The sequence below is a fragment of the Staurois parvus genome, unplaced genomic scaffold (genome assembly GCF_062004578.1).
Source record: "Staurois parvus isolate SC_StPar_1 unplaced genomic scaffold, SC_StPar_1.0 ptg000078l, whole genome shotgun sequence".
Classification (NCBI taxonomy): Eukaryota; Metazoa; Chordata; class Amphibia; order Anura; family Ranidae; genus Staurois; species Staurois parvus.
Genome location: NW_028317874.1, coordinates 167639 through 193167, shown reverse-complemented (window position 1 = coordinate 193167; position 25529 = coordinate 167639). Strand labels below are relative to the sequence as shown.

Sequence of the window (25529 nt, the reverse complement as noted above, 5' to 3'; positions counted from 1 at the left end):
TGCTGCCTCTGCAGCTAAAGGGGGTTGACGTAGGGTTTTACAGCTCCCCAAGTGCTAGTGTGAATGGGCCCCAATATGTAATTATTGAGGAGCACAGGAGTGTAATTTTATTGGCAGCTGGCAGGGTTGTAAAAGGCATAAGTGGTTATCATTTACAGCGCGGTTTTGATAAATATTTGATCAAGCCCTAAGTCCCCTTTCACACCAGGCGGAAGCAGCTTGAATCTAGTTGCTCAGCGGGGGATCTATCTTCTGATCCCCCACTGAACAGAGATGAGCAAGCCAGACGACAGGACAGTGTCCTCTCTGGTTATGCAGAGCGAACACGGACACAGCCCACTCTGCTCTGTGGGCAGTTGGATGGAAACGGATGGGCTGTCTGTTTACACCCAAATGCCCTTCAATCTGATCTGCCCAGACAGAGGGGAAAGGAATCCCTTCCGTTTCTCTTTAGCGGATCGGATTGGATGTTGATGGGTGTAAACGGACACAAGTCCATTTACATCTGCCGCTCCATAGAGGAGATTGGAGGTTCCGATTGGGTCCACCTGAAAAATGGACAGGCAGACCCGATCAAACCACTAGTGTGAAAGGGGCCCAAGTCTGATTTTTTTTTTTTTTTCTTCCTTTAACAGACCAAACTGTCCAGACAAAGTAGCAGTTAGAGGGTGGATGGAAATCATTTAATGTTAACAGAGAGGCTTTTATTCATTTATGTAAAACATTTATCGCAAAAAGAAAAAAAAAAACCTGTTGCTAAAACTGCTTACAAATTATTAGCTGGAGTTCAGCTTCAATTTGTTAGTCTATGTCCATCTAAATCTGCTAGTGCATCCAACGCTACCTTGTCCCCAGACTAACAATGGTGCTGACCAAAGGGGTTTCTTTTGCTCCTCCATCCAGAGTGGAGACACTCTATGACAGAAAGTGTGTTACTGACCAAAGTACCAGGTAAAAATAACAGAAAAAAAAAACTAATGCAGAAGCATTTAAAGATTGGTAAGTCACAATATATTTATATTTTCTTTTTGGGTTATTACCACTTTATGTGACTTTTATTATGAAATTTTCATTTTTTTGCAAACACTATTATCATTATATACACAAGAATCATTACTACAGAATCATTATATACAAAAGTACAGTGGCACATAGCCATTTATGTTAACAACAGGCTGCATGCTGCACCTGGGCTGCCTGGATGAAGGAAATATGGCTGCAGATACAATAAACGGGCTCAAGCACCTCATGTGCAAGAACCCTTAAACTGTATCTCATGTTTACAAACATCACATCACAGACACACAAACTGTGAATACCTTTAAATATTCTCCTATATCTTGAAAAAAAAAAAAAAAGCCCAAGAAGGTAAAGACAGAACGTACCAGGGCAAAAGTCAGAGCTTCTGTAAACCCCGCTGCAGCCAGATCCTGTCGCAGCAATTCAGTCAGCTTATTTAAGGGAAACTAGGGAATAGAGATAAGCATTTCTGTTACAACAAGCATGAAAATAAAAGAGTATAAAAATGCAACTGTTATACAAGTATTTTACATAGAAATAAGGAAAGCTGCTGCTATCCATCCAGCATAGCACTGACATACCAATCATCAATACATTCACCAAAAAGCAGAGGGTAATCAGCCAGCATTACACAGAAGGTAATTTAAGAGAGTAATTTAAGAGAGTACTAAACAACTCATTCACTCCCTTATTATCTCACGACTCGACTACTGCAACTCCTTCCTCACCGGCTTTCCTCATCACAGACTCTCCCCACTTCAGTCTATCCTGAATTCTGCGGCCACACTCATCCACCTTACCAACCGCTCCGTATCCGCCACCCCCCTCTGTCATTCCCTTTACTGGCTTCCGATTGCCAAACGCATAAAATTCTAACTACTAACATTGACATACAAAGCTATTCATAATACTGCCCCAAACTACCTCACCGACCTGATATCCAAATACCACCCAACCCGTACTCTTTGCTCCTCACAAGACCTCCTACTCTCCAGTTCCCTGGTCTCCTCCTCCCATGCCCGACTCCAGGACTTCCCCCATCCTCTGGAACTCATTACCCCAATCCATCAGACTGTCACCTACCCTCCTCACCTTTAGGCGCACCCTGAAAACCCATCTCTTCAGGGAAGCCTACCCCACCCTCACCTAACAGCCGATCTCCTCCACTCCTCCTACCACTCCATCCCACACAGCCACTTCCTCCTGTACCACTATCCCCTCCCTCCTAGATTGTAAGCTCCAAAGAGCAGGGCCCTCGAACCCCTCATGTATTGTGTTGTTACTGTATTGTCTCATGTACTGTCCCCCCACTACAATGTACAGCGCTGAGCAAACTTTTTGGCGCTATAGAAATACTGTATAATAATAGAGGAGATGCCATAAATCCTTCCACAGTCCTCCAATCATCCACTGAACGTTTCCTATTCAGACTTATTTATTGGTGGATCTGGTAATGCCCAATCAGATTCATCTTTCACTGGTAAAACCTCAGCAAAAAGGTAAAAAGCTAATTACTACACATTACAAATATTCTCATGTTTTTTTGTACTATGAAATGACCCAACTTATGTCTGTTTCCTTATACCCAAAGAGATTCTCAACATTAGCTAAGCTGAGGGATGGACTTCCCACCTGGTTAGCGATGGTGTATGTTTTGGGGATGGTCATTGGAATATTATTGAAACCATATGCTACAGCTGCATCTTCTACAATGTCACAGGCATGAATAATGTCCGCTCTTGTTGGAGGAATCTCAATTCCTATTTGATCGCCATCTTCCAACACATGCGATTTCAAACACATTCGGGTGAGTAACTTGGCCAAATTAGCTGGTGTCTCCCTGTTGAAAAACAACACACAAACGTGTCCTTCAATATACAAAAAAAAAATTAAACTTTTAACTTTATGTAAGCTTTTTAGCTTCAAAATTAAAATAGAATAAATAACACAGCTATAGGTTTTGTCAACCCCTGTTACTTTTGCTGAACATCATAGTGTGCATGATAATGTAAAGAAAATTATCAATAAGAAAATAACAAAATTAAATCTGTGAACTCCAAGCAAACACCAATATACACAGCTAAAATACATACAAGGAAGCAGTTCTACCTGCCAAAAGATTTGTATTTCTGTCCATCAAATCCTAAAACTTATGCAGCCCTGTCAGATACCACAGCCATACTTCCAAGCTCAGTTCTCTTCTTAAAACTAATAAAGCCATGCCAGTTCCCTACCCCCAGCTTGTAATTGGAGTATGATGAAGCAGCAGTAGACTGATATCATATGAATATATATCTTTATAGGCCATAAAGATCTTTGTCATTTACAGCAGGATAAGAGAATTGGTTATTATCCCATTTGACCTTATAACCCTTTAACTGTGTAATAGACTGCCTATGATCAATCATCTATATATGGATCTTAAGCATGGGCCCCTTTGAGACACATAACTTATTTATAAATGCTGGAAATTTTGGCTTCTTTGACACCCATATGGGAATGTTCCTTTATTATATATCTACACTGAAACAATTGTTCTTGTTTTTATAACTCAGCAGGGCATATAATGAGAGGTTCATATTACATCTGTATTTGCAGTTTAGTAATATGAAACAAAACTGGTAATATGTTGCCTTGAAATGCTTCTCATTAGCAACATGATAGAGGTTTATTGGGCAAATGTTAAAACATTGGTTTAGAAGCAAGAATCCTCATTGAGTTGAGCCTCTGGTGACTAATATAATATCAAATACAAGTCACATAAAGCCTACTATAATATATAAATACATTAGTTTGGACTAATAAGAGAGAAAGCTCTAAGTTAGCCCATCACTCTGTGACAATAGGAATGATTTACTCGACTGGAGAGTGCAAAATCTGGTGCAGGGCTGCATAGAAACCAATCAGCTTCCAGTTTTTTTAGTCAAAGATTAATTGAACAAGCTGAAGTTATAAACTGATTGGCTACCATGCACAGCTGCACCAGGATTTTGCACTCTCTGGTTTTAGTAAATTAACCTCAATGGGTTGGAAGTGCAACATTACATTTGGGGATACACCACTTTCTATAGAATGTGGCTTTTTCTGCATGTGACTAGGTATATTTCAAGTGTTATTTCAATTTGCTTATCTTGATAAGATAAAATTTGGTATATAAATAAAGATTTAGTATTTTGTTGCAGCAAACTGGTGCACATTTTGTATTTTTTTTTATTCTTTATTGTTGTGGTTAAGTAAGTTTTTCAGGGTGTTCCCTATATGATTGCAATTAACTGTAAAGCATACATAACTAGTGTTGCGCTAACTCATATAAATATAATAGTCCATAAACAGATTCAAATGTGATAGTTCAATCAAAATATGAAATATAAAGTGCTTGAATGGTGAAAAATCAATACGATGTGCTCCGGATAACTGAAGTCTATTTAAAAAAACACAGTGCTCCACCTTGACTTCGTGTTCCTTCACCTAAAAATATATATGGATGGCTGCTCACCTCCTACCTTGGAGCCATAAATTAATACAGGGCAACCAAGCATGGTAATTCCAAAAAGATGCTCTAGATGGCTGCAGAGAGCTTTGTGGTTGGTGGTGTACCGCATGGGGCGGAACCTAGTGACATCATTGCTGGCTTTTTAAGGCGTGGGAATTTTAAATTACAAGTCGATCTGTTACTGCTTCTATCGAACTATTTTATGTGAAATTAAAAAACAGTATTACACTATGGGAGATGTCCTCTGTTCTTTCTATATGTGGAGCTAAGCTGAGAAGACTCCCATTTATACGGTCATTGAAGGGGTGCCTGTCATCAGCTCTCTGCATCCATCTAGCATCTTTTTGGAATTACCATGCTTGGTTTACCTGTATTAATTTATGGGTCCACGGTAGGAGGTGAGCGGCCATCCATATATATTTTGAGGTGAAGGAACACTAAGTCAAGGTGGATCACTGTGTTTTTTTAAATAGGCTTTATTTATCCAGAGCACATCGTATTGATTTTTCACCATTCAAGCACTTTATTGATTTTCACCATTCAAGCACTTTATATTTATATTTCATATTTTGATTGAACCATCACATTTGAATCTGTTTATGGACTATTATGTTTATATGAGTTAGAGCAACACTATTTATATATGTTTTAAGTGTGGGATCACCTATTGCAGCAGCTCTATTTTATTAGCTGATTTGCAAGATTGATAGCGCACATTGTTTATTTTACTTATTTATTCAATTATCTGTAAAGCAAAGTACACAATAGTATGACCTAATTCGTTTGAGGACCCAACCATTTTTCTTAAGACATACAAAAGAAAAGATCTGCCTCCTGTTTTAAAAAAAAAAAAATTAAATACTAACTGTACACTAATGTGACATCAAAATAAATTCTGATGTTTCTTACTTGATCCCAATCTTACTGTTCATCTTCTCAGCAGAGATAGTTTCATTCCTGTATGGCAGTTCCTGCAATAAAAAAAAAAAAAAAAAAAAACAGCTCAGCTGTACAGGAATTAATGATGGAGAATTACTGACCAGGAGACAGTGCAGGAGAAAATCATAAGCCCACAGGCAAATACTGAAGAAGTTAAAGAACTTGCTGAATTATTTTACACAGGAGTATAATAATGAGCAAAAATAATAAAAAGGGAAGTTGATAAAAAAGAATACATGTTCAGTATAACAGAAAGAAAATGAAGAGATATCAAGGATACAGCAAACACAAGTATTTTGGGATAAATAATAGTGACAGCCAAACTCCCACAGGGGTCAGTTGCAGCAAGGTGCAGAAAGTGAGTGCCCCTGCTGCTAATTGTAATCTCTCTAATAAATACATTTGATGATGTCATGTATTAGAGAGATTTCAGATTATATTAGCACAAGGCTAAAACATGTCCACCTAACAGAATGACCTCTTACCGGATAGAAATGGCTTTTTCCATCTGGATAAATAACCTCAACAGCTTCAACACTGTAAACAAACAAACAGGTACAAATAACTAAAACCTGTGAAATACAGTACAAAAGAAAAGCTGGACATGTGGTGCAGTACATATTATAATCCACATAACAGAGCAATATGCATGAAGTGTCCAGGTATGTATGATGCACATAAGTAAAGCTTGCATAAGGCCACCGTCAGCACTGCAGTGGATTAGGCTGGACTGAGAGATGAGCAGATGATCTCTATGAGCACTTGTAGACCTCTGCAGACTTTCTCTTTCTAAAAAATATCAAACGTGATTGGGCCAGTGCCATTCCAATTTTGTGCCCAAGACAAGGCTGGAAGTAACAGTGCCTGCACAGTGCTTAATTAGGCATGATTAGCTGACAGACGTGCATACACTAATCATTCTCAGGAATGAAAAAAGAAAGCATGAATCCCATCAACTCTGACCAGCTTCCCTGTCATTGCTGAAGAAAAACATCCCCACAACATGATGATGCCACCACGTTTCACGGTGGGGATGGTGTGTTCAGGGTGATGTGCAGTCTTAGTTTTCTGCTACACATAGTGCTTTGCTTTTAGGCCAAAAAGTTCAATTTTGGTCTCATCTGATCAGAGCACCTTCTTCCACGTTTGCTGGGTCCCCCACATGGATTCTCAACAACTGCAAATGGGACTTCTTTTGGCTTTCTTTCAACAATGGCGTTCTTCTTGCCACCTTTCCATAAAGGCCAGATTTGTGGAGTGCACAACTAACAGTTGACCTGTGGACACATTCTCCCATCAGAGCTGAAGATCTCTGCAGCTCCTCCAGAGTTGCCATGGGCCTCTTGCCTTCCTCTCTGATTAATGCTCTCCTTGCTCAGCCTGACAGTTTAGGTGGATGGCCATGTCTTGGTAGGTTTGCAGTTGTGCCATACTCTTTCCAGTTTCGGATGATGTTCAAAGCTTGGGATATTTTTTTTATAACCTAATCCTGCTTTAAACGTCTCCACAACTTTATCCCTGACCTGTCTGGTGTGTTCCTTGGCCTTCATGATGCTATTTGTACACTAATGTTCTCTAACAAACCTCTGTGGGCTTCACAGAACAGCTGTATTTATACTGAGATTAAATTACAAAGTGGACTCCATTTAACTAATTAGGTGACTTCTGAAGGCAATTGGTTCCACTAGACTTTAGTTATGGATATCAGAGTAAAGGGGGCTGAATACAAATGCACGTCACACTTTTCAGATATTTATAAAAAATTTGGAAAACCATTTATCATTTTCTTTCCACTTCACAATTATGTGTCACTTTGTGTTGGTCTATCACACAAAATCCCAATAAAATACATTTACGTTTCTGGTTGTAACATGACAAAATGTGGAAAATTTAAAGGGGTATGAATACTTCTTCAAGGCACTGTAAGCATAATACTTCCTAAAAAATGGGTAGATACTGTGTAACTTGTGGGTTTAGATGCAGGTGGGAAGAGTGAACAAAACTGCAATATTTTAAACATAAAGTCAACATTGTTACCATATCCATTAAGCATGCAAAATTTTCAATATTTTAACAGGGTTTCCAGTAAGATGCACATTTGTTTGGCCTGTGGCTTATTTTTGACATTTGACACAACTGCTCTTCTCCTTAGTGTTTTAGAACTGGTTATTGCAGCTGTCTGTGCGTCTCAGAGATCTGTCAGGGGAGTGGAATTGCCTAAATCACACCACAAACTGCTGACGAGGCTTTGTACAAATATTTCACAATTAGCTAAAAGTAACAGAAGTCTAAATTGGGTTAAGCAATCCTTTGGCATATTTTACTCACGTGAAGGGCTCATCGCAGTATTCGCTGAACATAGTGACCATAATATCCAGGACTGTTTTAGCCTATACAATATGAAAGATTAATCCAATTTAATATATAGCTTAATAAGCATTCTGTTCAAATATTTGTGAACATTAAAAGGTAGACAAACATGGCTTAAATTTTAGACAAATTCCTGCTAAATCAACCAAATTTAGAGCCATGGATGGCACTCAGTTTGACAAAAGTGGACTGAAAAATCGACTGTGTTGGACTGAAATTTGTCGGAGGAAGTGTGACTACATCCTATTGTATGCAGGCACTGTTTGGGTATTCAGACAGATCCGGCTGCCGCAAACAATAGCAGACAATGCAGATTCCTCCATGCACGTCATTTAGCATAGATAGTGAAGAAAAAAATAAATACATAAATAAATCGCCAAATTTCTCCCTTTTGGCCTACAAGGCTGAATGACAGAAATCTACAGGTGGCTACAGCAGGAATAGGGTGATATTTAGAAAAAACACAATTAAAATGTTTGCAAAAGCAGAATTGTTGCTTATAGTGACATATTATGTTTTATCTTTTCTTTCCAGAGAACATGAAATAAGGAATGTGACTGTCACTGTTTTCATCACCAGTTTTACTGTACAAATAGGTATATAAAGCTATGCATATTAGAATTTATTGGTAGAAACTATGTGCAATGTTAATAAAGCCTAAACGCACCTTTGAAAAAAAAAAAAATGAATGCACAGGAATTTGCAGGAAAAAATATGAATTTATTATTTTTTTCACAGGAGCCTGCAACGCATTACACCCCTTATCAGTTGATCGCAGGTGCAATGCCAGGCTCCTTCAGATTCTTCCTCCATCTTCCTTGTCCATACTTAGGAACAAGCTTTCAGTACAAATAAGGGAGGAAGTGTCAATGGGCTAGGAATTTGCTGATTACTGCACTTGCATTCCATTGAGAAGGGCCGCAGTGGTAGGCAGGACTGTGGGTGCATGACTGAAGAGTGTCGATTTCAAAAGTGACAGCATCTGTGGGGGAGAAGAACCAAGCTGTCATGGGGGACTGGGGGGTTGGGGGAGTTGCACAGCAACATGCTACACCCCAAATGCAGCTGTAACATGTAACATGATACAAAAGGTGGGGTAAGTCTTTGAGACTTAACTCGTTACAAGGGCATCCATAATGGTTTAAAAATCCAAAGAAGATTGTACAGGTTGAAATGTGTGTGGCCAGTTTTAAAGAAACCTGGTGTAAGAGAAATCCCCAGTTCTGCCATTACTGACCTATTATTGAAATTTGCTGTACTCCTGGCTGACATGCTGATTTACTGCCTAATGCAGAACAGGTATGCAGCAAGCATTTACAAGATCAAGGTCAGAAATTAGGCAAGTCTAATTCTACCTCTCATCTGAAGCCCATTACGTGCTTCAAAAGCGATTGACAGGCAGTGAGGTGATATGACACCTCCTTCTCCTTACCACCTATTTTAACACCATTTTTGCTGACAAAGGCATCGCAAACGTATGTACTGCAGATGTTTGCAGGGCGTTTGCATCGCTTCCCCATTCCCCTGAATGTGGCACATTCGGAGGGCTTGCCACCAGCTGATTGCTACATGTTAGGTAGATTTTGCCGCAAGTCTGAAGTATTGTGACCATGGACCCGTGTCCACTGCAACTTAAGGGGGAACGGTTGGGAGGTGGCTCAACAGCGCATTTCTTATGCCTCCCCAACCAAAACACTAAACTTAGTCTTACAGTTCCTATATTTCTCCTTGTAAGTAACAGAAATTTGAGCTCTCCATCACCTTTGTCAGATCTGTGGCAGTGCATTCTATGAAGACATTATGAGTATTCAAGCTGATTTTTGTGTGATCCCCTGAAAGAGACAAAAAGCAAATCTAAATTATGAGGACAGAAAAAAGTTGGCATAACAATGAATGTGTCTTTTATCAACATGTCCTAGGAGGACTCTCAGCACATATGTTAATTGGTAGTTTCGATCTGAAATCCTGTAGCTCAATGGTTAAATCCAACCCTCGCTACAATTGGTGTAATCATCTAACCTAGGGAGGAAAAAAGGCTAAACTGGCTGCATGATAAAAAGACAAGCAGTGCAGTTATTTATAGAATACAGTTTTCTGTCACTTGTGACTTTTTCTTTAAAAAAATGCAAGTTCTCTACTTAGCCCAATGGCTTCTGTACTTTGAGTCACTGACCTGAAAGCAAGCAAATTATCAGATCTCCACTGACTTTTCTAATCTGCATGCTTGTTACAAGTTAGTAATACTGAAAGGACTGAAGCCACACGCCAGGCAACTGGCATTTTCATAAGGGGTCAGCAATTAAAACGTATACATTTCTGTATGTACAGGTTTCCAGTTTTAAACTACTTTTCAAACTCTTACAGGAATTAGGATGTAAACATGGTTACCATTGATAATAGGTGGCATGGAGAGTAGAATCTCATTACTATCATATATGACAGGGTAAACTGGTTTATCTTCAATGATGTGCAGAAAATGTTTCAGGTGGCTGTCAGTCTGCGGGCGATAAGAAAAAATATTCTAACAACATATAAAACAAGTGGTGTTACACTATAGTGTGTGTGTGTGTGTGTGTGTGTGTGTGTGTGTGTGTACATATATATATATATATATATATATATATATATACACATATATTCACACACACATATACACCCTGTTCCAAATTATTATGCAAATTATATTTTTCTCATTTACCTAAATAATTGATGTAAATAACAGTCAGCATAATTCTCATGTTATCAACTATTAAGAGTACAATTCACATTTTATTGAACAAACCTCCTAATGATAACAGTGTTTTTTTTTAAACATAAAACACTTACAATGCACTGTTCCAAATTATTCCGCACAGTAAGTTTCAAAACACTTTATAGGTTGTAAAGAACTGAAAATTGTCATTTGTTGTGTTTGCAGCATATTTACTGAAATCAAAAGCTATTTCAATCAAACCTTTAACAACATTTTAACTTTTTAAACATTTTAACAGGCCGCGTTACATTGAAACATAGGTCCCTTTATTTGATAGCAGCTTCACAAGTCTTGCATCCATTGAACTTGTGAGTTTTTGGACAGTTTCTGCTTGAATTTGTTTGCAAGATGTCAGAATAGCCTCCCACAGCTGCTGTTTGGATGTAAACTGCCTCCCACCCTCATAGATCTTTTGCTTGAGAATGTTCCAAAGGTTCTCAATAGGATTGAGGTCGGGGAGGATGGAGGCCACACCATGACTTTCTCTCCTTTTATCCCCATAGCAGCGATTGATGCAGAGGTATTCTTTGCAGCATGAGATGGTGCATTGTCATGCATGAAGATGATTTTATTACGGAAAGCATAGTTCTTCCTTCTGTACCAGGGAAGAAAGTGGTCAGTCATAAACTCCACATACTTGCAGAGGTCATCTTTACACCTTTGGGGACCCTAAAGGGGCCGACCAGCTCTGTTCCCATGATTCCGGCCCAAAACATGACTCCACCACCGCCTTGCTGACGTCGCAGCCTTGTTGGAACAGGGTGGCCGTCCACCAACCATCCACTACTCCATCCATCCGGACAATCCAGGGTTGCATGGCACTGATCAGTGAACAGCACTGTTTGAAAATTAGTCTTCATGTATTTTTCTGCCCAATGCAGCCGTTTCTGTTTGTGAGCATTGGTTAGTGGTGGCCGAATAGAAGGTTTATGCACAGTTGCAAGACTCTGGAGGACTCTACACCTTGATGTCCGTGGGACTCCAGAGGCACCAGCAGCTTCAAATATCTGTTTGCTGCTATGTAATGGTATTTTAGCAGCTGCTCTCTTGATCCGATGCATGGATCTGGCAGAAATCTTCCTCAATGTGCCTTGATCTGCACGAACCTGTCTGTGCTCTGAATCAGCCACAAATCTCTTAATAGTGCGATGATCACGCTTAAGTTTTCGTGAAATATCTAATGTTTTCATACCTCGTCCAAAGCATTAAACTATTTCACTCTTTTTGGCAGCGGAGAGATCCTTTTTCTTCCCATATTCCTTGAAAATGGTGCTCTGCTTAATAATGTGGAACACCCTCCTTTAGTAGTTTTTCCTTAAATTGGGCTCACCTGCCAATCTAATTATCACAGGTCTCCGAGATTGTTTTCAGTGATCAAAAGAGCCCTGAGACAAAATGCCATCCATGAGTTAAACTGAAAAACAAAATCTTTAATCTTTGTGACACTTAAATAGAATTTGCATAATAATTTGGAACAGGGTGTGTGTATGTGTGTATATATATATATATATATATATATATATATATATATACACACACACTTTTTTCTTGTTAAAAGTAAATCCATCATAATAGTGCAGATTTTTATCAATTCAGTTAATAAATGTAAAACAGACCTGTCTAAGAAATTTTAGTTATTTAAAAACATAGGGGATGGTTGGAAATATAATGTACATATTTAGTGGTGCTTATAATAAATATGCTATTCTTAAGGGCAATCCATACCAGGGTGAATAAGCAAACATTTTCTATAATGAATAGGAACGAAGAAATTTAAAAAAAAAAAAAGCAAAAACACTCTGTGTAATAAATAGTGCACAACCAAACCATGAAAGGAAACAAATGTGTTTTTCAAGCAACAAATCCTGTATTGTACATATTTAAGAGAACCAGTCCCCGCTGGTCTTATGTAATCTTAATATAGCTGTGCAGGCTTACCCATTAAACATTTATATCTGCTAACCTATTTACCATTTTGTAGGGCAGGTGTAGACAATTCTAAAACAAAGGATCTCTTTAGCGATACCACATACTTGTCTTGGCCTGACATTTCCACTTTTAGTAGTGGAATACAAAATGGAGGTCTTTACTACCTAGCAGGACTTAAAAATTAAGACTGGGGAGAAGCAAAATTCTTCAGCCTAAAGGCTATGTTCACCGTTAAAAATAAATGACTGTACTGTCAAACAAACATGGCCCAGCTTAGAAAAATGGAGCTTAGTTTACATGACATTACCTGTAGGCCAACCTCTATTTTCCCCAAGACTGGCAAAAATACTACCATGACAGATCTGCCACATTCTGACAAAAAAGTACCCCCAAGTGTCACAGGAACAAATGCAATATGCACCCCCTTCCCCTGTTGTTGCAGTGCTGAGCTCAGCCACTGATGAAACAGCAGGAGGGGTATTTTTACACTATTGGGGCCTCTTGACATCATAGTAATTTTCTTTAACCCTTTCGCTGCCAGGTCCGTACGGCATACGGACCTACAGCACTGCTTCTACCTGGCCAGATTTGTACACCGCACAGTGACCATGAACTTATGGTAGAATTGTTCAACAGACACTGCTGAAAAAAAACTAACAGCTTTGATCAGAGCTACTTACCTATGTGACATACCCCCCCCCCCCCACCTCCCCCTGTCGCCGCTTCTCTGCCCCATGTCTCCCGCCCCTCCATCTGCCTATGTCGATAACTAAAATGCCCCTACCCCATTCTAACTCTTCATTACCCTGCCTGCTGTCAGCGTGGAGAGCAGAGGGTGCTGGTAAACGTGTTTCCAGAAAGCGGGGGGGGGGGGGGGGGGGGCTGGTAAACGTGTTACTAGCCCCCTTCCTTTCCTGAAAGGATACTGATCGCTGACTGACAGCTGCACTGAATTGCACAGGTGTTCCATGTATTCCTGTGCAGGCAGTCCTATCCATATCAATACAGGTGCAGCGGCTATATCAAGACAGCCTCTGCTCCCAACTTGACATCCATGTGGGTGTATGTCACTGAACTCACACCGTTTGCGTATGGGGCCATGGACATACACCCGCACAGATGTTAGATCTGTCCATGCAGCTGCTGTGTCCCAGTTGATGTGAATAGGACTGCCTGAACAGGGATACACAAAACACCTGTGCATCCCAGTGCAGGTAAACACGGCTCTCCATGGACGTACGCTTTAGTAGACCCCATCAATTTAGCAGGAATTTTGTAGAGTACGTTGTAGTGTTGTGTGCAAATAAGGATTTTAGTGTTTTTTGTTTTTTTTTAAATAGCAATTTGTGGGGCCTAAAAGAAATCAGCAGCACTTTCTTTTTATCCTACTGGTCGTGTTCTTTTACAAAATATATGGTTTTACTAACTCTGAAAGCTGTAAATGAAAACCTCTAGATTTTTAGAGAGATGTGACTATTTACATTTTTGTGTATGTTTGATTTTCACCATTTTGCAAAAAGAAGCAATTTAAAATTGAAAAATGTTTATTTATTAACTCAATACAGGTTAAGATTTTATATTTAGTAGGAATTTAGCGGGAACTTTGTAAAATTTGCTTTGTATCTGCTAATAATGATTTTAGTGCATTTTTAGCGAACATATTGTTTATATCGCGGGGCCTTAAAAATCAGTAGCACCTTCTTTTTATTCTACTGATCATGTGCTTTTAGAAAATAAATGGTTTGGGGGAACTTTTACAAACTCTAAAATCTGTAATGGAAAAATAAAAAAGCAATGGAAAAACTGCACAAATGGTCTGGCCCCCTGAGTTTAAAAATGGAGCGCAGTGCCTGGCAGCAAAAGCGTTAAAAAGGACAAATTTAGCTTTTAAAGCAAAACTAAAGTAGAATAATAAAACTAGACAGTAGAATATTTTTGGCAGAAGAAACATGCAAAGCCTTGCTTCTAACAGTTTTTTTTTTAATTTAGCATATACAGCCTGTGGCACATACACTGGGCTATGTACTACTGGGTATATTCTGTGCATGTTTAGGAGTTACACCATCAAAGGCTGCCTAACCGCAAACATACCAGAAGCTGGACCCAGAAGATGAAGAGTAGCAAAAGTTGTCAGCTGGAACAGTGATGGAGCGACAAAGGGAATGCCAGATGCTGCATAGCTTAAGGAGAGCATTTTAAAAAGAAAGTATACAGTCCGCGTTTGCACATTATGACAATAGCCCACCCACTACAAAATTGTAAAGTTCTGCTTTAAATATTTCTATGCTTCCAAGGAGTGTAATCCTGTATACAGTATGCCCCTGGGAAAATTGCCTATTTAGCAGATTAAAAACACTGTTTTCCTTATAAAAGTCAGCAAGAAAAATTACAGATAACAGATGGAGAGACTATTTGTCATTCCTCATTGGTTATAAGAAGCAAGTTAGTGATACTTAGCCCATTGAAAACAAACCACAGCAAAGATACGCTTTAGATAGAGTTATCAATTCATACAGTATATGTAAAATATCCCCCAAAATTAGAAAGATTTTACTCACCCTGTACAATTCCATAACCTCAGGAGCAGTGTACTCTTTATTTTGGTTCAGTGGTCTGAATTTGATACTTGTTGGTGGCCTAGCAGTGTAGATAAAAGGACCCTTTATTGTGTCTAGATCATGAGTTCCAATTGCGACCAGTGTCCTTCTCCTGTTAAAAAGAAACAAACATGTAAATAGTACGACCATCTTACCAATTAACCTCTTGCCGTCCGCCTGCTGTTTATAAACGGCAGGGCGGTGGCAGTCCAAGGTCGGGTTGCCGTTCCTAAACGGCACCCGCCTTTTCTAGCTGTGCGCGCTCCCTAGGAGCGCGCACCACCGCGATCCGGTGTCCGCTATGTCCTCCGGACACAGTGAAACACCGATCGTCGGACGGGACCTCTGTACGAGGTCCCGGTCATGTGATCACTGATTGGAGAATCAGTGATCACATGCAAAGTAGTAAGCAAGATGTCACTTGTGACATCATTGCTTACTACGTGTGAAATCTGTGAATGATCACAGAGGTCACATGGTACAAGGCTATTCACAACAGCCTTGTACCATGTGACAAGCTGTGACCAATCACAGCTCACTCAGTATTTCTCAATGACTGCAAGAATGCAGACAGAGAGAAAGAGAAATGATTGCTTTTACATCCTATATGGGTGTAAAAGCAATCAGTGTAAAAAAAAAAAAAAAAAATCTTCATCACCCCCCACAAGTAGTACAGTGTCACCATGGTGACACTGTACTGCTAGGGTGACAGTATGTAAAAATAAAAAATAAAAATAAAAAATAATATAAAAAAAAATAAAATAAAAATGTAAAAAAAAATGTTTAAAAATTATAATGTTTGGTTATAAACTAATTTGGATTTTTTTTTTTTATTAAAAAAATAACGGAATAAATTTTGGCCAAGATTTAGGATGAAATATTATTTATTTGCAAAAAAACCACTTTTTTTTTTAAATTTTTGGACTTTTTCATTTACATAGTAAAAAAAATAAAAATCCCAGCGGTGAATAAATACCACCAAAATAAAGCTTTATCTGTCTAAAAAAAATGGTAAAAAATTCATATGGGTACAGTATTGCATGACCGCGCAATTGTCATTCAAAGTGTGATAGCACTGAAAGCTGAAAATTGCCCTGGACAGGAAGGGGGTAAAAGTGTCCGGACAGGAAGTGGTTAAAGATTTGGAAAGAGGAAAGCCAAAGAGCAATTTGCTGCAACCTAAAAAAAATGAACTCTGGTTGCTGTCAACTACTGTGCTTTTTGAATAAGCCTGACACTGACAGATTTGCTTTAAAAATTAAAAATGAGAAGAGGAGAAAAACAAAATGCAGCAATTCAGTGTGAGTTGATAGATATGATATGTTATTTTTTAACATTTACTTTAACTTTGACGCAAAACTTTTTTTATTTAGTAAAACAAGTAAATTAAGTTACCACTAAGCCCTGGTTCACACTAGATCCGACTTTGAAATCGTGCAATTTCAAGTGATGTGTATGCCAGTCACACCCCAAATCGGCAAAAGTAGTGCAGGAACTATTTTTCTAATCGGTGCGACTGACTAAGTAGAAGGAGACAGTACAATTACAATATAGTTTAAAACTGAAGTATTATGGAGGTCCCTGCTCTTAGAAAATACATTCTGAAGGGAAAGGGAGGTGGTACGAAAGGTAATAGCTGTGGGGGAGTATCTATGATCAGATGGCTGTAGTGTATTGTACAAGTCCTATCTTCCCTGATGCCAGAAACTAGCACCCATCTTTCAGAACTGCTACTGATAGTTTCGACTCTCATACAGTGCATGGATCCTGTTGTGTAACTGCCCCTTCCTCTCCCGTTACAAAAAAACTCATATTCCTTTCACAAACTACAAGGCTGACTGTAATTGAATAAAGATACATCCTGTAATTTACCTGCACCTTTTGTCGTTTCACAAGGGGAGTTCCTGTAATTTACCTGCCCCTCTTCTGCCCTTGTCCATTCACAAAAGCACCTTGTATTCAGTAAAGAGAAAACAATGCTTTTTGAGAATGGATGAGGGGAGAGGAGGGGCAACTACAGAGCACAATCTCAGCACTGTGTGAGAGCAAGAACTATCAGCTGCAGCACCAGAAGAAGAGCATTATGTGTAATATCTTCAGTCAATGAAGATTGGATTTGAAGAGTAAACAGCATCATCCAAGGATTCAGCACCTTATAAGAGGTAACTCATTTCACTTGTGCTATTCCCCAAATTATTTTCTGCACCCTGGAGTTCCACCTTATGTTTTTCTTAATTTAAAAGGAAACCTGTACTGACATGAAAGCTTCCATCACTGGCCCTTCCATACAAAAATCTTAGTTTAATTGTTTCATGGTGATCCACTGGCTTCAATACCTTCTGAGCCACTGGCGTAAAATAAGTATGCAGATTAGAAGTTCAGAATTTACTTCGGCTTTCTAACTTCCATGCTTATTCTAGGTAGGTAACTCCAAGTATCGAAAGCAGACCTAGGAAACTTGTAGATGTAGAAATTGGGAAAACAGTAGCAATCCCCATACTCCTCTCAGTGCAGGTTTAAAGTGTTATTTGTGTGGATGAATCCCTAGTCCACTTTACTGGAAGGCTTGGCATCAAACGGGCCAAATATGGAGTAACATTCTACAAGGCATGTGACAGGGCCATGGGATATACCTACAACTTCCAAGATTTATGAGGGAAAGGACAGCCAGCCAAACTTCCCTGGATGCCCTACCTATATGGGGATAAGTGGCAAAACTGTTTGGCAGCTTATAGAACCGCTGTTTGAGAAGGGTTACCATTTGAATGTAGATAATTTTTACACAAGTTTCCCATTATTCCACCATCTCTATTTGAAGAAAACTGTGGCCTGTGGGACAGCACGAGCTAACCGCAAGGATTCCCACAACGATTGGTCACTACAAAATTAAAACGGAGTGAAACAGCCAGTTTGCAGAATGAAGAGATCCTAGCTCTAAAGTGGAAAGAGAAAAGAGATGTCTATATCCTTTTCTCCATTCATGATGGTCTCGGCGTCCAGAGGGCAAAATGCATAAATGACTATAACCAGTTCATGGGGGGTCGGGGGGTGGATATGAATGACCAGAAGTTACAGCCGTACTTAGCCACCAAGAGATCACTCTATTGGTATAAAAAGGTTGCCATCTACTTGTTTCATTTATACCTGTACGATTCCTGTGTCATCTTTTTTAAGTACACACAAAGATCCCTAACCTACCTGAAGTATCAAGAGGATATTGTTACAGCCCTTCTCTATCCGCATGGCCATGCCCCTGAACAAGTTCGCTCCGATTCATGGACTAGACTCCATGAGAGGCATTTCCCCGATATCCTCCCTCTTACCCACACAGGCCACAACCCCCCAAAAAATTTTATGTATGTTCCAGTAACCAAATTCGAAGTGACACCCAGTACTACTATCCCCAATGTTCTTCCCAGCCAGGACTCTGCATTGAAGAGTACTTCCGGATCTATCACACAGTCTGCCTGGACTGACCTTGGACTGTTTATTGACGATGCCTCTGCCTGCTGCTTGAACTATCAACCACATTTCTGCCTTCCACGTGAATTGACCTCGGCCAGTTAATCGACCATGCTTTTTGCCTGACTCCTGAACGCATTTTATGCCCTGCGACTCTATTAGTTGGATTCAAGACAACACAGGGGTCTCATGTATGTGAGGGGCTCCAGAATAGATTTTCAGAGTGGAGAAAATAACGTTTTTGGTTTTCTCTAGGTTTTGTAATTCCCGGAAAAGGGTCTGACAGTTCGGAGGCTTCGAAGAGATTGGGTGGGACTAAGCCTCTACCCTTGCCCAGGTCTTACCTGACCAAGGCCCTAAGCCTGATATTTCTGCCTGCTGCTGACTTACTGCCATCATGCCTCTGCCTGCTGCATAACTGACCACACCTCTGCCTGCTGCCTGTACTATGGACTGTGTTCCTGCCTACTACCAGGACTGATATTTTGGCTGTGCGGACCATGTGTCTGCCTGGACAACTCATTTGGCTGTTGCTGACCACATGTCTTCCTGCTTCCTGGACCAATGCTTTGGCTGTGCTGGCAATATCTTTTCCTGCTGCCTGTAGTGACTATGGACAGTATTCCTTCCTGCTGCCTGGGCGATTCCTTTTGCTGTCGCTGACCATGTCCCTGCTTGCTGCCTGGGCCAATGCTCTCCTCTGTGGACAACTGCACTACTAAAATCACAGGTAATTTTTTTGTTTACCCTTTGCTCAGCAGAATGTATTTTTAGGGTGTAATTCTTGATATGTACATGCTATGTGTTAGAAATATCTAATAAATATACAACTTTGTGTAAAAAAAAAAAACAATTGTGTTCTTTCCACATTTTCCAAAAACACGTTGAAAAAAATATGTAAAAAAGACACATTATGCCTCGTAGAATATACATTGGGATGTTTGATTTCCAAAATGTGGGTAATTCCATTGTCCTGGTGCTCCAGGGCCTTCAAAATTGTGATAGGTAGTCAGGAAATGAGGTGTAATTTATGCCTCCAGAACGCCTGTAGGTACTACTTGGATGTTGGGCCTCTCTATGGGGCCAGGCTGTGGAAAAGTCTTACACATGTGGTATCCCCATACTCAGGAGCAGCAGAATGTATTTTGGGGGGAAGCTGAGAGTATGCATATGCTGAGTGAGAGGAATAAGCTGTTAATATACCAGTTGTGTGAGAAAAAACAAATTTTATTTACTTTCTTAATTCTCCAAAGAATTGTGGGAAAAAAATTACAGGCTCCAAAAACTCACCATGCATCTTACTAAATACCTTAGAATGTCTACTTTCCAAAAAGGGGTCATTTGGGGGTATTTGTACTGTTCTGGCATGTTAGGGTCTCAAGAAATTAGAAAGGCCGTCAGTACATCAGGTTTGATCAGGTGTGTTCAATTTTTAATGATTGGTACCATAGCTTGTAGACTCTATAACTTTCACACAGACCAAATAATACACACCGATTGGGATTATTTTTACCAAAGCAACATAGCAGTATACATTTTGACCCATATTTATGAAGAAAAATTACTTATTTGCACACTTTTATAACAGAAACGAAGAAAAATGTGTTTTTTTTTCAAAATGTTTGGTCTTTATTAATTTACAGCACAAAAAATAAAAAAAAACAGTGCTAATTAAATACCACCAAAAGAAAGCTCTACTTGTGTGAAAAAAAGACAAAAATTTCATTTGGGTACAGTGTTGCATGACTGAGTAATTATCATTCAAAGTGTGAGAGTGCGCTGAAAGCTAAAAATTGGTCTGGGAAGGAAGGAGGTAAAAGTGCCCTGTATTAAGGTGGTTAAGCAGCAAACAAGTATGTGTAACTGATGGAAAAGGATGCCAAGACTATATGATTAACAGAAAACTATTTAAAACAAGATCTGTTAAGAACAAATACTTCTTATAAGATTACACAAAATAACATAAGAGATGTTCATAATATTCAGTCTGTACATGGTGTTGCTATGACATTTACATCCATTGTAATGACTCAGAGAGGACGGAGGTAAGCAAGTGAAAAAGCAGGCTACCTGCATATGTTCTGGTGAAGCTTATCTTGCAGATCAATGAAGTTCTCATATCGGTCCTGAGTGAAGGTTATGTTGCGAAGAACAGCAGCCACTGCATAGGGACGTACTGCAGCAGTCTAATACATAAAATATGAAAGGATTATGAATATATTCAACTTTTTAAATAACTATTACATTAGGTTATATTCAGGTAATAGTATTTATTAATGTGAGTGAAGTTAAAGAAAAACTGTGAAACTAAACATTCAGCTGAACACTGTACAGATGCATCTATGTACACAGTCAAAATGCAAAACGTTCACAAACCAATGGCAAAGCTATATTAACATACAACCCACAATTAGAATATGCCAAATAATGAAGCATGGAAAATAGCAAAGATGCGCTAACTGGTGCCTGCAGCAGCACATTTTATTCCACTGATTATCCACTAGAGCCGACTCTCAATTTTCCTTAACAGAAGACATTGCATCCATAATGGGGCAATAAGTCTACCTTACCAACCGTTCAGTGTCTGCTACCCCTCTCTGCCAGTCTCTCCATTGGCTTTTGTTCACCCAACAAAAAATGTCAAAATACTAACAACAACTTACAAAGCCATCCACAACTCTGCCCCCAGCTACATCACTAATCTGGTCCCATACTTGCCTCCAGGACTTCTTCTGAGCCTTTCCCATCCTATGGAACTTCTTACCCTAATAAGTCTGACTATCTCCTAATCTATCCATCATTAGGCGATCCCTGAAAACCGTCCTCTTTAAAGAAGCCTATCCTGCGTCCAACTATTACACTGTTTTTACTTTCTCCACCAGCTCCACCACCCCAAAGGCATTACCTACAACTTCGTCCTCCCTCTTGGATTGCAAGCTCTAACGAGCAGGGCCCTCTGATTCATCTTGGACCGAAATTGTATTAAAACTAATGTCTGCCTTCATTTTGTAAAGTTAACAGTTGGCTATATAATTCCTAAATAATAGTAATAATACGTTTCCCCAATAATCTGGTATTTGAAATGGACATTCAGAGTGAAAACTCAGGGTCCAATTCATTAAAGTCTGAATCTAAATTAATGGCTATGGAAGATACGACATGTCCTCTCTCAAACACATTAATAGGAGAAACTATGCATCTTGTTCATAATAGCCATATTTACCCCTTATTCTCCCATAATGTGCTTGGATAATCTAAGTATAAAGCAATATGGAACAGGGTCAGTTTTTAGGCCGCCATTTTCTCTAGTCTTTATATAGATCCCCACTTCCTTGTCACATTTCAGGTTCTACTGATGATAAAAAATTCAATTCATAGAGATCACAAAGGCACATGGGCAAGTGAGCTTCAGTTTGGTTTATTAAACCACTATGGAAAGCATTTAAATAGACATTTCAAATCATTTGCTAACCTCACCTCCTCTGTAATAAAAAGTCGTTGCAGTTGGTTATCAGGCGGTATGATCCTTTTATATCTAGGGGCATCTACCCTGCAAAGGGTAAAAAAAACAGTATACATTATTACCAAACATCTGCACATAAACTGGAAATTGTTTACTGCAGTAACACTTGAGTATTAGTCCATAAATGACACCAGTAGTCAGGACTGCTCTTCCATTTAGTAAGGTTACTGGTTTCCTAGATCTAAGTGTATACCTCCGGTATTACCTTTCTTTAAAGACCTGCAGCCCTCGCACCAGGCCTTCAAGGCACAGGAGATCATAGCGGTTGGCGGGCACGTCAATCTTAAAAAGGATAACATCTGAGGCTCCATCAGCTTTTCCATCCCCTTTTTCTTTACTGATGATTTCTCGTTCTGATGTCTGAAACAGTAATAAATTACATCAACATTTCTAATTTACAACGCACTGGATGTTTTGGATTTCGAGATTTTGTTTGGTCAAAAGGCTTCAATAAATTATTTTCAGTTTTCCTAGATTTCCAAGGTTACATGCCTTGTTGACTTTATTATTATTATTAATAATATATATGCAGTGAACACATCTTCCATATTGCTGCACAGGGGATTTTGCATTCATGCACTAGAAATGAGATCCCCCCTCTAAAAAGAAAGATATTGTGTCTAAAATGACAGATAGTTAGATAGATACTGTACAAGAAGTAAGGGAGATCTGGCAGTGGTGGTAGTGTGTGAGGTGTGTACTAAAAGAATAAAGGGGGGGGAGAAATGGTTGTAAATCACAATTGTATTTCTGAAAAAATAATTAGAAAGGAGCATTTGAAGATTAATGGCAAGGCCTGATGGTAACTTGAAAGGAAGGGAGCAGCTCAAGAAAAATTCCAGAGGTTTTTCGAGGGTAATCAGGAAGATAGGAGTTCTTGTTCTGTTGGGGATACGTTCACACCACTGGGGGGGGGGGGTGTTAAAAAAATAGGCAGTTGACCTTTGTTTTTAACTGTCCACCTTTCAGTTTACATGGCAACTTGAGAGGCAAGTACACATTGCCACTGCCGCTATGCTTCGCAGTGCGGCAATATTAATTTGGCATTATGAATTTGACACGTCATACCACCTATCAAACTTCTCCATTGAAGTCATTGGGGCATTACTGCAACTGCATACAATATGGCTATGGTAGTTCAATGTATCCCCATTGAGATACAGAAAAAAACCCTGAGGAGTGATCAAACAGGTGTGTAGGAAGTGGCAGCCTTTTAAATGCCTGTAAATTTGCTGTTAACCACCATCTGAAAATCAGTCTACCATGAATCCCTTTACAGAGGACGGTAAAGTTTGCCACCTGTATGAAAGAGGCCTTATCATTTCTAACAATACTTTTTCCAATATTTGACTTAAGAGAGAAACCCAATTTTCAGATGTTGTTACCAAAAGTACAGAGTTCAAAATAATACTTACAATTTCATCTAATTCAAGGCCAAACTCAAAGCACAGCTCATCAAACTCTTCATCAGCTGTTAAAGCAAAACATAGAAAACAAAGTGATGAGGTTTTTCCTATTAAATTGATAATTTTATTAGTTTAGTTAGCTTTGTTTATTACAATCTGGCCAGAGAGCTGAACTATGAAATTAAATCATACTAAGTAGAAATACAGTGCCACGATAAACAAACCAAATGACAAGCATCCATGTATGAAGGCAAGATAAGTAACACAGCCACACATTCTAAGTATAGGTTTGTGCACTTACCTTTCTTTTACAGAATGATGCATTTAAGTCCGCAGTCACATTTGCTTTGCACTCGTAAAGCAGCAGTTGGGCTTATGACATCATAGACTCTGTCTGAAAGGAACGCTCACCAATAACAGAACCCCTTTGCAAAGTCTGAATGGGAAACTATGTGAACACACTTCCTTATCCTGTCAATCTAAGGGTATGAAGAGTGTGTGTGGGGGGAGGGGGTGGCTGAATGTCACCAAGAATTCCCTGGTATCAGGTATATTAGGCAGCAGCTTGAAGACAAACAGAAATGAAGCATAGTGTAATAGATTTATGAAGGTAAGTATAGTACATGGCTGGTAACTGTACACTGGGTAATTATAAGGTGACGTTCTACTTTAACCACTTCAGCCCCAAGCCATATCTGGCACATTTTGTTTACATTTTAAAATCTCTATTTTTTTTATAAAATGTCATAGAACCCCTAAACATTATATATTTTTTTAAAGCAGAGGTCCTAGAAAATAATGCGTGCATGCAGGACAGACGTGTCTGCGCGTGAGCAAGGGGGCACTTAAAAAAAATGTTTTTTAAATGATATTGTAAAAAAAAAAAGTTAATCACTTACACTACTGTCACAAAGAATATAAATATCCCCTATGATAGCAATAGACACGTGATAGGTATTCTTTATGCAGGCATCTGGGATATTTTATATTTCCATATAGGACCCCAAATCCCACCTCTGCACCTGAAAGCATTCAAAACACAAAGACTTTTTAAAATGGTGCCAAAAGTTTCCGAATAAACTAGAAGTGATGTCAGGTCATTGCTTCCGGTTTACAATAAAGGAGAGCTACTCACTGATTCCAGTGGGAATCCTCTTAGATTGTAAGCTCCAAGGAGCAGGGCCCTCCTATCCCTCTTGTATTGAACTGTATTGTTGCTGTATTGTCTCCCGTTATTTTGTGAAGCGCTGAGCAAACTGTTGGCGCTATATAAATCCTGTATAATAATAATGGGAGATCCCGAGAGAGCCGCAAAAGAAGGAGGGAGGGAAGTCCTCTCCCGCTGCTTGTACAAGCAATCGAGCGGTTAGCTAGCCGCTCGGATTTCTTGCACAAGACAGTCGACAGCCACCTCTAAAAAATAGTACCAAGGTGATGCGTGCAGCTGCAGGCAGCACTCTGGTACAACAATTGAAAGTCCAGCGACGTCCGGAAGTGGTTCAATTGAAATTAAACCCTCAGTTTTTGAGCACTTTCTCAGCTGATTGAATCACTTACTGAGTATACAGCTTTTTCATCTTGTATTGCCTAATCATCATTTAAGTCCTATTCAAGTTGAAGCCATGACTACTGCCCCAGATGTCCTGTTTCAGGGTGGCTCCTTTATATTACAGCATCCTATGAAGAGAGACATCCGTGCATGCAGTGCCTCCCTACACTGTGTTCATCAACAGAAACACACAGCCCCATAGCCTAGGATGGCAAGACACTCCCCTGCTCCTCCGCTTCATCCAACTTAACAGACTGGCTTGAGGCTCCACTGTCCACTGTTAACTCTTTCCTGTGAAGACTGGAAGTTCAGGGAAGCAGCACTGGGATAGCAGTAATCAGCAGCATTGAAAGTTGTAAACTGCAAGTGCTGGGACAGAAATTAAAAAAAGAGCTGGGGAATGTTGATTTTATTGTGCCCAATGTGTTAAGCTAAAAAACACTGAGGGTTTTGATACTACTTTAAAATGTCTGTAGACCCCAATGCTGT

General features: G+C 39.4%; 1 protein-coding gene across 1 annotated transcript in view; it reads right to left on the bottom strand.

Annotated features, from left to right (window-relative positions):
• Positions 1-25529, bottom strand: part of FARSB (phenylalanyl-tRNA synthetase subunit beta) — an 88507-nt gene that overhangs the window by 55102 nt on the left and 7876 nt on the right. Inside the window, exons 2-13 of the mRNA XM_089669489.1 lie at positions 23501-23556; positions 22291-22445; positions 22040-22112; positions 20633-20748; positions 15062-15212; positions 10211-10319; positions 9584-9654; positions 7781-7842; positions 5938-5989; positions 5423-5484; positions 2653-2860; positions 1386-1466 (exon numbers count right to left, since the gene is read on the bottom strand). Of these exons, the coding sequence (XP_089525615.1) occupies positions 1386-1466; positions 2653-2860; positions 5423-5484; positions 5938-5989; positions 7781-7842; positions 9584-9654; positions 10211-10319; positions 15062-15212; positions 20633-20748; positions 22040-22112; positions 22291-22445; positions 23501-23556 (1196 nt within the window). The remainder of the gene's footprint in view (positions 1-1385; positions 1467-2652; positions 2861-5422; positions 5485-5937; positions 5990-7780; positions 7843-9583; positions 9655-10210; positions 10320-15061; positions 15213-20632; positions 20749-22039; positions 22113-22290; positions 22446-23500; positions 23557-25529) is intronic.